The 14,191-nt window shown below is 44.2% G+C and overlaps 1 protein-coding gene across 3 annotated transcripts in view; it reads right to left on the bottom strand.

The window, feature by feature from the left end:
- Nucleotides 1-4,760: 4,760 nt before the first annotated feature.
- The window catches only part of ERC1 (ELKS/RAB6-interacting/CAST family member 1), a 315,343-nt gene continuing 305,912 nt past the window's right edge, over nt 4,761-14,191 (bottom strand). For all 3 annotated transcript variants that reach the window (XM_075504308.1, XM_075504326.1, XM_075504315.1), the window contains one exon: nt 4,761-9,682. In XM_075504308.1, coding sequence (XP_075360423.1) covers nt 9,545-9,682 — 138 coding nt within the window. In that variant the 3' untranslated portion in view covers nt 4,761-9,544. The remainder of the gene's footprint in view (nt 9,683-14,191) is intronic.

Raw genomic sequence — 14,191 nt, 5'->3', positions numbered from 1 at the left:
GTTCCCCAAAATGGTGCGCCCTTACAGAAAATGAAGGGTTTACTCCAGCTGAACAAAAATCCTTCTAGGAGGGGTTTTGAGCTACAGCAGCAACCCATCCTTTTTCCCAATACATAAAGAAACCAAATGTTTTTCAACTTGCCTTGTCACAAGGTTTGCGTCCGTAGACCTTCCTAGAGCTGAATTCCTGTTGAAGTAAGTGACACCTTCACACAAAGAGGCGGCAGAACCCAGGCCTCAATATTTAACTTCTTAGTCATTCATCTAGAACGGTTTTAATGTTTGCAGTTGTAACCATTGGGAAAAGCTACTCATCACGTACTTAAAACCAGCCGGATTTAAAGCCCACACCCAGAGAATCACTTGCTGTAACCCCACGGCTACACCCAAGCTGGTCCCAGCTGTTCCGCTTATGTTTATACACATCAGTATACTGATACATCATCAGTATATTCAGAAATAAAATCTACCAACACAAGGTGTTTGGCTTTGTTTGCTTGATAAGCAAAAAAATTGTTTGCAATTGATTTTATTATATACAGCTACAATACATTTAGTTTTCCAGGGCATATGCCCTTTCTTGAGTTAGAGGGTTTTTAAAGACAGTAAAAAAAGAGGACTTTGGCCATTTGCCCAAGATTTCTAAACATCCTGAAGCCCAGTGAGAAGAGTGGCTACTTGATATCTCAAAGTCCCAGTCTAAAGGCCACTAGTCATATGCAGATCACTGCATTAGCGCAGGCAATTAGTTTGTAATCACTGTTTTGGGTAATGCGGCCTGGTACAGCTGATGCAGCCCTATAGCGTCAATCCACGTAAGCAGAAGGCATCTGTGCAGCACAAGTGCAGCAGATCCTGTCGGAAATAGGAGATCCTAAATACGTTGCTCTTCCCAGTGGATCGCTGATGTGGTTTCAGCAGTTTCCCTGACCGGTGCAATTTAGAAAAGCAGGTTTCACAAAGTCATCCTGGCTAGAAGACTGCAGAAGGCCCGTGTTTAATCAGGAGCCTGAGTAACACAGGGGCTCCACGCACCCCTATGAACCTATCTTTGCAATATGTGCGAAGGAAAACGTTTTAAATTTGTGTGTGCTTGATCCCAGGGCTGACCATTCGCCGTTTCCACTGCTGCCTTGCCTGTTCTGCGTCACAGTAACAGCAGTCAACACCGACAATTTTATTCAGATGCCTTGTTGTGTTTTACTGCACAATGCATAAAATGTAACCTGATAAGGCACAAAAGGGATTTGGCATCTTCGCTTTGTAGCGCGAACAGAGTTATTGTTACGGGCCATCCAAAACATGAGTCAGCCTGCGGGGATACGGCGGTGCAACACACCAAGCAGCCAGAGCTGGCGTGGGCTGCGGCAGCTCGGCTCGGCTCTGCCTGCAGATGTGCTCTCCCTGCAGATGTGCTCTCCCGCTGGCGGTGGCTGCGACTCTTGCCTTTCACTTGTGCTCTTTTGAAAGGACAAGCCATTCAGAAATGGCATTTGTACCGCTTTCAGACCGACGGATACCGCGTTGTACAGTAATTGGTTAAATTTATGTGGCATGTGGTTTCATTCAGCTGATCTGAACTGCGCTGCAAAACCCAGGCACACCCTGGCCTGATGGGAATCATGAATCCCCTTCTCAGCCAAGGACGCTCAAGTGAACATAAACCAGACTGGGAACCAAAAGGCCGATGGACTCTTCCTTTCAAAGCTCCCAAGACCCTTAATCCCCACATATCCTTTTTCCACACGCTGTTTTACATGCCTGATTGAAGCCCAAGTGATTGAAACCCAGTTAAGCAGAGGGAGGGGAAGGTCCAGGCACCGAGATCAGGACCCCTGTTCCTGTCACACATGAAGCCACTCGTACAGAAATGGTGAGTCAGGATCTTAAGAGCCCCTCGAAATGATAAATCTACAGAAAGGAGAAGGGACAAGGCCAGCAAGAAAGCCCCAAGAAAAATCGGCTGCACAGAGAGACAAAAGGAGAAAGAAACAGAGAGGCTTTGAGAGAGAAACTGGTTAGAAAGCGTCCCGACTTGGGGAGGTCTGCTCTGCCAGGGCTTCAGGATAGCTGCGGAGAATCTGGTGGAGCGTGTTTAACATGGACATTGTTCTACCAGTGGGACCCAGTGTTGCAATGCTATTCTCTTTAGAACAGTTAAAAACGCCAGAAAAACTAGATTTTACTGTGACATTACTCAGGCAATTTCCCACGTCCTCAAAATGCGGCTGGAGACTGGATGCTGGGTAGAGCCCGCTTCCTCCAGCCGTGCAAGGGGCACGGCTCATCTTATGCCACGAAGTGGTGACTCTCCTCTGCTTCCGTGGGGACAGGACCCACGTCCGGGTCTCACCAGGAACACGCTCTGGAGGACAGTCTCGCCAGCCTTTGCACAGCAAGGCTTTCCAGGCGCATTACTCCCTAAGACACGATCCCAACATTGACTCAACGCTGGATGCACATCTGGGATTCAGTCACTTGTTAGCAATGTTTAAGTCACATTTACTTGGAAAACAGGCACGAGAGAGACAAAGGAAAGAGCTGACTGTAAAGGCAGTTGTTCTAGCTCCACTTACCCGACCTGTGAGGTCCTGGGGTAACCAGGACGCTCCTGTGATTGACAGCCCCTCGCCTTCACCTTGCAGGCAGCCCCAGCTATGCCCACGAGTGTTTCCAGGCACGTGGTGCAGCCGAGACCCCTAGAAGGGTTGTTCCAGTGGTGCGGGTGGGCAACAAACGGGACCTCAAGCCTGGTCTCGGGGAACAGCCACAGAGCCGCTCAGCCCTCCTGCCTGCCCTCCGATCCTGGGCACGCAGGAGAGGGCACCGAGCAAGACACACCGAAATTCACCGAAATGAAGACACGGCACAGAATTTTTAAATAATTTTATAATTTCCTGATGAACTTAGTCTGTGAATAAAAAAAGAAGAAAAAAAATGAACAAAGTGTTTATATTATCAAGGCAAAGTTGAATATAACACATTTTCTTTGCAGTTTCATTATCCTGTCAGTAACATGACTCCAGCAATAAAACACATACAAGTTGAAGGCAGCGTGCGCACTTGCATCACAGACATCAATGTCTCCCGCTGCTGTTATTTCAAAAAGGAATTCAAGTACGCTAGATCCCATCCCCAAAGCCTGTCTCCCCCTCCGCTAAAGTGCAACACGTCTCTTCCGAAGCAAATGAGGGATCTGTGTCTGTGGAGTGGATGGAGCATCCCACAGATTTTTTTTTTTTAACCCCACCAACGATTTGTGAACCTGGTGCGTGGCTCTCTGCATTTGCTGACTTGGAGGGAAACGGCAATATGCTGTTTTAGCGGGCTTGGAGCCGCATGTTAGGCTAGCACAGAAATTATTCCCCTGTTCATGGTCCCGTTTGATTCATCCTCCTTCAGCATCTGAACAGATAAAAGCATTTGCCACTAAAGCCTCCCCATATATACTGTAACAAGCGCGTCAGTAAGGGCCAAACGCAGCTGCCCCTGGGCAGGCAGGGAGGACAGAGACTTGGCCATGTCCACGGAGAGCTGGGAAGATGGGGTAGATGAAAGGAACTACGTCTACTCATAAAATTTGGCTTCAAATTTGGCTTTAGATAACCACGTTTTAAAACAAGTAAGAGTACACGTGACTGATAGATACATTTTTTTGCCAGTTTCCAAATGGAAAAACAATGTTTTGAACAAAAAGCCCCACCAAAGCACTGAGAACCTAAAGCGGACACGTCTATTTAAAACCAAAACTGACTGACTTGATTTTCAAGATCCAAACTAGAAGTGCAAAACGGGGACAAACAGCATATGATAAGTTTGGTATAAAAAAATACATTCATTTAATGAAATTCTTGACCTGGTCTCATAGGTAAAGCGATTTGCGTGGGGGTTTTTTGTTTACGTTACGTGCCGGTTTAGCCTCACGTTGTTCCTTCTAAGCAGTGCAAGTCTCTGCTGCAGCGGCAGCAGAAGGTGGCTGCTCGTCCCTTCCTGCACCATAACCCGCTGCGCTACGTGACCGACGCCGGACGCACAGAAGAAACACAACGTTGAGAAGGGACCTACGCACGACTACCTGCACCAGCAGATCTGCGCCTGCACGTGTCCCTGGCACCGACGGGTGCGACTGAGAAGACAGGGAAAATTTGGCCAAGGCATTAGGCCTGTTTACATCAGCGGTTCCTATCTTAAGGGACACCTGGTGTTGATAACCGTTACCAGAAGAGATTGATTTCCAAAATACTCTTTCATTCTGCCCATTTCTGTATTACACGTGTACAGTATAAACCTGGGAAAGCAGGAATTTATACAGGGTCTGTAACACTTCCTAAGAGGCCAAGCTGCCTTGGACCTCAAAAGCCTGTGAAAGGCAACTGGTTATAATTATAAGCCCACAAATCCTTTTCCGTACAATCCCGAGAGGAGGAGTCACGGCTTTGTTGCTTCTTTACTTGAATTCCTTTTGATGAAATTTATTTTTATATATTTTTTTAAAACACATCTTTTTCAGTTCTACTACTATCTTTTTTTAATCCGACAACAGACACACATTGTTGGTAACTGCCCCAGCCTTAGGACCACACAGACAATATCGACAAGCAGAAAACAAAACAGGAAAAAACACTCCTGAAAAAGTCAGGAGAGATACTGATGACAGGGTTACAGCACTCACCACACACACTGGAAAAAGTCAGGATTTCTGTGTTTATGCTTTTGACACTAAAAAGTTTTGAAACAGTTTTTTTTTTTGTTTTTTTTTTTTTTTTGTTTTTTTGTTTTTTAAAAATAGTCAGCGGACACAGCCATTTTGTTCAGAAGGATTTGCTGTTGCGTAAGGTTCCTTCCATTTATGTGGAAAAAACAATTAAAAACATTATTTTGTTTAAAAAACCCCCCTGACACTCCTTTTCCTCGCCACGCTGACAAGACGTGTTGGCAGAGTTGGCCTTGCCAGCTGCGATGCCCGCGACGCCCCGCGCCCGACCCTCCCACCCCGCCGGCTTCGCTGGGGCAGTGTTAGTTATCCACAGCCTTCTGCATCCTCTCCCGTTCCCTCTTTCAGTGCGGGCGTTGAGCTGAGTAGAGGCTTCCTTTACTATCAGATGCCTTGATTGTACTATTTCCCTTTTGCATTTCATCGGAGTCATTTGAGGAATATATGCATTACTTATGTAGTGAAATTTTTGCTTTAAAACGGTATCAGTGCGTGACTCTCTCTGTCCTTTGTGAAGACCCTTTCAGTGGCAATGATTGGCAATTAGTACAGGAGCGGGGACTCAACCCTGTCAACCTTCTACCAGTTGTAGAAATTTCCCAACAAATTGAGCGTTAGCAGCAGAATGGGTGGGAATTACAGGGCAAATGAGAAGAGGTGCCCCTTTGGTTCAAAAAACAGGGTTATGTCTACGAGATTTATGACACTAACGCTCCCTTGTGCAAAATACCGAGTGCCCTGAAGTACCAGAAAATTTGCTAGAGAAGGGATATTCCAGCTGCGCAACCAGAAACGGCACACACGGTTTCGTGCAGACCTTCACCTTCCGTCCCCTGGACTTGGCAAAAATCGGATACTCCAAAGAAGGTTTGGCATTTTCTAGAGGGAAAGCTGGTTAAAGGCAGTCAAAATGAGAGAGAATACTAGAAGCTTAGAGCTTCGTTTGGGAGCACGCCAGGCAATTCTTCTTCCAATCGCAAACAGTGCTCATGTCCTCACCCTGTAATTCTAGTGTTGTAATGTCCTTTTAGTGTTTTACATGAGGCTGGATTCAGAGGAAAATATGTACTTGGACTTGAGGATATCATGAACAAGCGTGGTTGGGGTGTCAGCTTTTACACTGTATGTGGGCTTCAAGCTTGAGTTATTTTTTAGCCCAAACCCAGCTAAAATGGCCTATTTAATTTTCTACAGACAGCTCCTCAAGTCCTTACATCTCTCAGTTTCTCTACAAATGACAGCTTGAAAGGAAAAAAAAAATACTAGAGCAATTAAAACTTTCACAGCTCCCATGGCAAATGGAACTTCATTCACCAGGAGAAGAAAAAGCAAGTTTCCCCAGGCTCCCTGGGAAGGGCCCCTGAATTTCCCAGAGCTGCTGCGTTGCAGGACTGCTGTGCTAGGAAACTGCCTGCACCGGCCTGGCTGCTGACCCCTGCGTATAAGATTTTAAAAGAGCAGTGGTGGGTTAGGCAACTGGATGAGCATCGCAGTATGTGCACACATATGGCCCTTCTGCCACGTGCCTGATATGCAATTTTGTGATGGATTACGATAACAAAATCCCTTCATTGCCCTAAGGCCAATGGTGCGGCACTCCATATGAGCGAAAAGAAAAAGCTTTCACTGGTCACGTTCAGCGTTAAATCGTGGCCAGCAGCACCTCCCAAATCACATAGTTCCTCAAGCTATTCACCATAACAAGATCTCTGTCGACACAGGATCAGAGAGATTACCTGAAATAGTTCAATGGAGATCAAGTCGGATCAAGTCTGTTCCCAAATGAGATCTGCTCTCTCCCTGAAAGCACTTTACTGAGGTCTAAGATCAATGTTTAAGATGGGAAGCCTAGAAGACCTAGAAGATAACGGTGGTTAACGAGAAAATATGCAAAGGCCCAACAATCCAGATGGGAGGAACAGCAGGTGTGTGGCTGAGAGATAAAAGACCAAATGGCCAGCATGAAAACTAGCCAGGCTTGACAAATCCTTTCAGGGAAGAGGCCGGGAGATGTGTAAACAGCGAGATTCACCTGGCTGCCAACGCATGGATCCTGCACACACTGTCGTGAACAGAACCGCAGCCACAGGCTGGCAGCTGAGTTAAAGATGCAGAAGAACCAGCACTGAAACTCACAGCTTTCCTGCAATGAAGGGGCAACGCAGTAAACCAAGGGAATTGAAATAACAGCCCGAATGACCACCCCTCGTTCCCATCCCCTCCCCCTGCCCCTGCCTGCAGCAGAAATGCTATCAAGGAACATCTCAGTAAGAGGTTTACAAGCAGGAGTCATTTGAACCATCGATAAGGGAAATTCCACAGCTTCTCACAGAGGAGGGATTGTTTTACAGCAGGGAACCAGGGCAGCTGGAGATTTGACCATATAAGTTAATGAGATAGTCAGGAGTGGTGGTGGTGGTGCGATGATGTTAGGCTGATGGCTCTGATGCTTTTACAGGCGGCATTAAATTCCTTGAGTGAGTAATTAGGGGTGATGAAGAAAAAGCAAGCGGAAAGATTTCAAAACAACAGCTCCTATCGAAACGTGCTGACTCAAATAATGGGACCAAAGGGGTGGTTCTGGGATGAGGCACGGCTCAGTGGTATGTACAGTCACTGTCTATATGCCTTCCAGTGTTCCCCCCTTGCACACATTCAGGTTCCCATTACTCTCCTCATCCCTGACGAAAAAAGCTTCAGACACAGGCTGCTACTACATTGAGAACTAAAGCTACATTTCCTGATTTGCAAAGCACCGGCAGTTCAAAATGTGGAAAAGGTGTGAATCACCTCTTCTTTGGAGACTTACATATTTCTTCCTAGTGGACACCATGGTTATGGATCCAGTTCCTTCTGCTGAATCACTACAGTAGAATGAATTGGGATGTGATTTGTTTTAAATCAGTTAGTTTTCAATAGAGTCTACAGGTATATAAGATTTCGGTTTTGCCCAATGTGCAGTGCTTCTTTGAAAAAAAGACAGGGTACATCTTCCCTTACTCAAACTTTTGCTGTTCTCCTTTCTATTGGAAGCAATTGGTCACTTCTAAAGATAAAAATAAGGGGTGAAAGACCCACAGGGGAGCTGTGCTGTGGATCTGAAAGACGTAAGAAATGCAATTTTCCTGAAAGGGCTTGGAACATTTTCCTTAGCATAACAGTTTAGAGATTAAGCTCAAAATATAGTTAAGTCATATGGAATTAAACTGCAGGCTCTGAATGGGAGGTTTACTGAGAGGATTTGTAATTAGCTAGTGACTAGAAAACCAAGATTTCTTCCATTGCTGTGTTGATATTTGGTCTCCTTTCCCCCTCCCCTCATCCTCTTAAGTAATATGAGAAAGCTAAAGGGGAACAACTCCTTTAAGGAGCACATGGGGACGTGTTAAAGGGTTCTGTCCTGCAGATGCCCCCAGACACACATAACCACTGGCAGCCAGGAAAAAACGTGTCTCCCCATTAATGCATAGTCCAAGAATGAACACCCAAGTCCTACTCATAAAATAGGATTCTGACTTGCTACCACAATGACAAACGGACCTGCTATTTCAGGTCGTATTACCTATCAGCAGGGGCTTTAACAAGTGTCAAAGATGGATGGGAACAAGACTAAGGCCTCTCATATACATATAAGAATTGCACTGGTTTAACGAAAGCTGTGATTTTATACCTATCTACTCAGCTGGGTGCCAACTCCAGCAGAGACGCTCCTCTTTATAAGACCGGGTTATTGCTCTGAACTCAAACTCATTCCTTGTCAACCTAAGCTGAACCAAAATAAATTAAATTATAATTACAGTAAGAACTATGTTACCGATTTACCTAACTTAGCTTTAAAATTATACTTTTAAGCTAAATGATGCAATTTTCTCATTTACAAAACGCCTAGGACTATTCTGATGGCAGCTAGTGTTCACAAAGCTATGGCCTGAAAAATTGGCAATGGACAAACTATACAAGTGAAAGCTGGGAGCTGACCTGTTGACCACACCTGCTTGAAGGGAGAGAGCTCTCTATAAAATAAGAACTTAGGAGACACAGACCTATGATGAGAAACCTCAGCTAAAAAAACCAAGAAATCTATAGATGAATACAGTTACCTGAAAAAATGCCCTACTCAGCACTTCAGAGTCAGATCAGCGAACAGTGAAAATCAAAGTTAAGTAAACAGAAAGTACCAGTATGCCTACCTTGTTTCCCAGCTGATAGATGAAGTGACTAACAGGAACAAAATGGGAAACTTTCCTTTCCTCTCTCTGTTATTTAAGAACATAAGAGACATTGAGACAGGCAGAGAGGCCTGAGCTGGCTAGCTGATGAGGGCCAGTCATGAGCCATAATCAGAGCACACTCAGGTTTTGTTTTAGCACTATGAAATTCAGGCTTTCAGCTTTTATGGAAGAAAAAAAAAAGGAAAGAAAAAAGAAACAATAAATGAATGAAAGACCAGGGCTACCCTTCTGCAACCTCATGGAGAACTAGAGCTGCTTGTATTCAGTGGATCCCCTCGTCTTTGCTCAGTAGACTTGGAAGAGCTCTGGTTAGCTGTATCCAAAAGTCACCATTGACAAAATCAATGGGGAATCGGATTCTAAAGTAGAAAGGCAGTGAGAAGATGAATGCAAACATGACTGATTTATCATAGACTGGAAGAACCTAGACAGCATGTAGTTTTTAGAGGGTTTTTTTGCTTTTGTTTTCTTTGTAAAAGGTGCACCAGAAGTTTCTATTCCATTTTCTGTCTTTCACGTTCCTATCCACTCTCATGGCTCCTTGGACTGACTGGGCTTGGCCACTGGTGTGCTGCTCCGGCGGGGCTAGTGGCCGAGGTCATGACGACTCCTCAAGTGCATTGACGACTTGCTCCAGGATGTCAGGGCAGTGATCCGCTATCTGCTGTAAGATGGCATTGGCAAACTCCTGCAGCTCTGCGCTTTCCTTCTCGCCCTTTTCTAACTCGTCATGAAGCTGCAAGAAACACACAGAGGCATGGTCATTCTCTGCTATTAAAGGCATTCACTGTATAACAAGACCTGCCCAGCAGTCTCAGCTCTAAGCTAAAACACCACTTTTAGAAAGGGAGCTAGCAGAGGCGTAACATGCTGGGCACTTCCAGGCTTGGCATCCTCCCTTGGTGACTCACTCACCAGAAACTGGATGCTTTCCCCCCTCTTTATTTCACTTTTTCACTACAGGACCAGGCTTGTGACCTTCCCAGTTAAGGCCATGTCAACATGGGAAACTAGTAACTTATTAATTATTAGTTATAATTAATAAGGCTTGACTATTCCTGAATAAATTGTTTTACAATAAATATTAGAAAAGCTTCCTCTGTAGGATGTTTTTCTGAAAGCAACTGTGTTCCAGAACCAATACAGCATTTTTCTAGTACATTATTTTAAATAGTTTGACTTTTATTCATGAAAAACAGGATGTGTCATAGGACATTACTTCAGAATTACTTCCTATAAGAAATCAATAAAAATGTTACGTGATTATACATAATACACTCCGAGTTAACCAGAATTCTAGTTTTTCTGTGGAATTAATCATTTTCAGAGACTGCGCTTCCTAACTTAGTCATAAGATGACTATACACAATTGTGGTGAAGCATTCATGGGTTTTTGTTTACTAACGCTGCATTTCCTGTTGGATCATTCTTTGCTCAGATTGAAATTGGCTCAGAATGACACGGAACTTCAAAACTTTACCTTATTCACTCTGTCTACACTCTACATCTGTTTTTCCAACAAGCTGTGTTACAAACCATGCCACACAACATCTTGGAGTATATGTGAACATAAGTTTTCGCTCCAAGTCTAATGCCATTGCCAGAATTAGGGGCCCACAGAGTCTTAATGAAGAGCAGAAAACATCTGCCCTCAGTAATCTGTTTATCTGACCAGCAATTGATAAAGTCCATGCTAGCCTGTGAACTGTGCAGAATCCCAAGTAAGGCTGTATTTTGTGCAAGCATTTTAGGGATTACTGTACTCACGATGGTCTAAGGATCTAACAGAACACGGAGAAGCAGCCTCTCTTACTAGACCGGATGATATAGATAGATTGGATAAGCTTTCAAGCATATAGCTCTTTCACATACTATATATCCAAAAAACTCTTCTGTTTTTTCAGTGATAAGATTTCTTCCAATAAAGTATATTCCCTACTAATATGACAAGCATATTTGTAGCAGGTACATACACTTAGATGGATACTTAAGTTTACTGCAAGCTTCTGCATCCAAATTTCTTTGTCATTTTGAGCAGCTGTAGCAGCTAGCTTATCTATTTTTGAACCGTCTTTTAAATTTCTTTTTTTCTAATATTATTTAGCAGTCCTGTAACATTTTGTATTCCTAAGTTATTAATATTTTTTTTTGAACTCTACTGAGTTCGTATGTGACATGGAAAGGATGTCAAATTGGAATTTTTCATCCCTGAAGGGATAACTGGTCATCAGCACGCACATTTCTTGATCTATAGTTCGTACTTCTGTAACACTGCTCATTGTAGGTTTTAAAAAGAGAGAACCGTCAGGCAGCAGGACAACAGGGATCATTTTACCACCGTAAAAGCACAACGCAGTGGGAAAGGTTATATTTCTACAATTAAAATTCTAAGCAGATACAACAGTACATCTCTGTTTAGTGATGGTATCAAGCAAAGCACAGGAGATTGTTACTGCCAGAAATACTGCATAAAAACAAACGGCCTAAGAACGGCCACAGGATAAATACAAACGCTTTCTAAGGAAGTTATGGTATAGACTTCTATAGACAAAAGTGAGAGAAAGGAAATTAAAAGGGTAAGCCTGCTACACTATTCCCTTTACTAGGCAGGGTAGCATATAGTAAATTACTTGGGCTTTGCGTGCTGAATGTTAGTTTAATGTGTTCTCACGTGCTTTGTTCCTACTGGCTGCTGTACTCACAGAACAGCTATACGATTCCGAGAGGGGCTCATGCCAAGAATCACAATGCAAAAGCAACCTGATCCCGCTCCGCGGAGTGACATGAGCCGGGGAAGTGGGGAAAACGAGAGGGAGGGGAGCACTCCAGGCTCTGTAAGGGCTCTCAAGGGAGAAGGGGAAGAGGGGGGGAATTCAGCAGTAACCCAAAATGGCTCAGAAACGGCACGCTGCGGATAGGCGATTAGCCTGGTTCCAACAGCCTGGCAGAGTTATTAGTCGGAAACTTGCAATGGATGGATAAGCCTCGGAGGGGTCCAGCCAGCAAGCAGGATTGAAAAAGTCAGCACAGCCAGCTAGGAGCAGTGCTGGATATGACAAGCCCGGAGAGTGGGTTTCAGGGACTGCCTCTGAGTCTCAGGTTGCCCAGCCTAGTGAAACCCCAGCGACTCAGGCAGCCCCAGTTACAGCAGCCTGCAAACCACCTAACCGCTGGTCAGCTCGCGGGACTGGTTTCAACGCCGAACTCTGAGACAGGGCTGCCTCGGCTTCTCGGGCCAGGGCAAAGCTTTCACGGTGCCATTCATCAGAAGGGTGGGAGGTCGTGGAGGTCGGGAGAGGCAGCAAGTAACGGGAGAAGAAGCCAACGATGTAATTCTCCTTTTCTTCATCTGGCTCCTGCAAGGGGCCTTGGCTCTCGGTCCGCAGGAGGGGAGCCAGGAGAGGGCAGTGCTAGCAGGGAAAGCAGGGATCGGCTCCCTGCGGGTCCTGTCCCACCACCTGCCCAGCCAGCATCCCTCGTCCAGGCCTTTCAGCCAAATCCTGCCAGTGAAGCTCCAGGAAAGGACAAAGCCATTAAATAATCATATATAAAAGCACCGCAGAGAGATTAACCTTCAAAAATGAAAGGAGGCTGGTGGACAAGGGAGAATCCTGCAGGATGTTGTCTTCAGTGGGGCAGTACTGCAAAGTCCGTGATACCTCAGTTTCTTGCTGTACTAGTCAGCATTTATGTATTTATAAGATTCCTTATAAAATCAAAGCAAGCCCAACAAAATAAGCGTGTGCCAAAACTAAATCAAATGCAATCAAACAAAAGCAACCAACTTAACCAGATGAAGAAAATACTTCCAAGAGATACGTTTTTGACCATCAAGAGCCCAAAAAGAGACAGCTCTGAATGCTGAAGGCCAGCAATAATACTTTGCAAATTAGCGCAGACAGAAAGTCTACACAGCTGGCTGGCAGATGTCTGTGATGAAACGTCTTTGAAAAGAGTAGCAATGATAGCTGTGCGTTGAGTTTGCAAGCTTCAGAACATCTAGGTTTAATAATGTGATTTCTACTTAAACAAAGACATCTTAATTGACTATGTGGCTGGCTGCAGCATTTCTATATCGTGTATGTCATCTCCGTTTACGTCATTCCTTTCAGAAACAGCTGTGAGCAGCATACATCACTCCTCATTCAGACAAGCTCTTGAATGGGGAACATCCAGTTCGCCATGGTGTAACTTGATTCACCTAGATGTTTGGCAGTCCAAATTTTAGGGAAGTTTCTCTAAAGGTATTACTATGTATTCTGCTCCCGGTTTCCTACATTTTCTTCTTGTGAATGCAAACTGAACTGGTGTTATCTTCCCCCTGCCATTTTTCTATGAAAATAAAGGACTATTAACAGTCCTTTTTTGTTGGCATTTGCAGCTGAGGATATAAGAAGATTCATACACTTGCCTCATAGAGATGACCACAAAAGAGAAGACACGGCCAGATATATTTGCCTAGTTGATGACAAGTAAAAATAGAGAGGACAGAAAGAAAAGGATAGCAAGGACCCCAGAAGTGCTTCATAGTATTTATACTTTATCTTTGGATAGAAGAACAGAAAGGACCTTCAGCGTCTCACGGGAATGGAAGCTTGCAGATAATCTGCAATAGATTCAGACACTTTTCACCACTGCTGCCTTCCTTCCTGGGTTTAGAGCAAGTCATGATAGGAATCCTTTTCCATTTATAGTTAAACTCCATCAGTGAAAAAAATCCCAAACAATTCACCATGAATTTAGGTTGCATTGTGCTTCTCTGGTCCAAGATATTCCAGAAGTTATTTAAAGTTTAATTGACATTCAGAGGGAAGATAACTTCATAGTTAAGAAATAGGATGCTATGGTTTTATATGCACACTAAGTGAATTGTGGTGCTGCTCCGCAGAGCCTTTGTGGCCTTTGCTTATCCCATAACGTAAACAAGGCAACATTACGCTAGGATCCTTTAAAATTATTTATATGGAGGAGGCTTACTCCCCAAAATGTTATTTTCCTCTTGTAAACAATTCCACAGAAACAGTGATGAAAAAAGGCAAAAAAAAAAAAAAAAAGAGTAGTATCTCATCTCAGGCTATGGACAGTAAAACTGAATACAGACTATGAGGTGCTTGTAGAGCAGCACAAAAAGAAAGTTAACTGCAAGACTTCTATAAGGCTACAATACTAGGATCTGGAATTATGTTTCTGCAAAATTTAGCTGTTTCTGGATTAGGCTATGGTTAGTCTGAAAAATATGTTTAGA

The sequence above is a fragment of the Mycteria americana genome, chromosome 1 (genome assembly GCF_035582795.1).
Source record: "Mycteria americana isolate JAX WOST 10 ecotype Jacksonville Zoo and Gardens chromosome 1, USCA_MyAme_1.0, whole genome shotgun sequence".
In the NCBI taxonomy this organism is placed as follows: domain Eukaryota; kingdom Metazoa; phylum Chordata; class Aves; order Ciconiiformes; family Ciconiidae; genus Mycteria; species Mycteria americana.
This window is presented reverse-complemented; position numbering and strand designations above follow the sequence as displayed.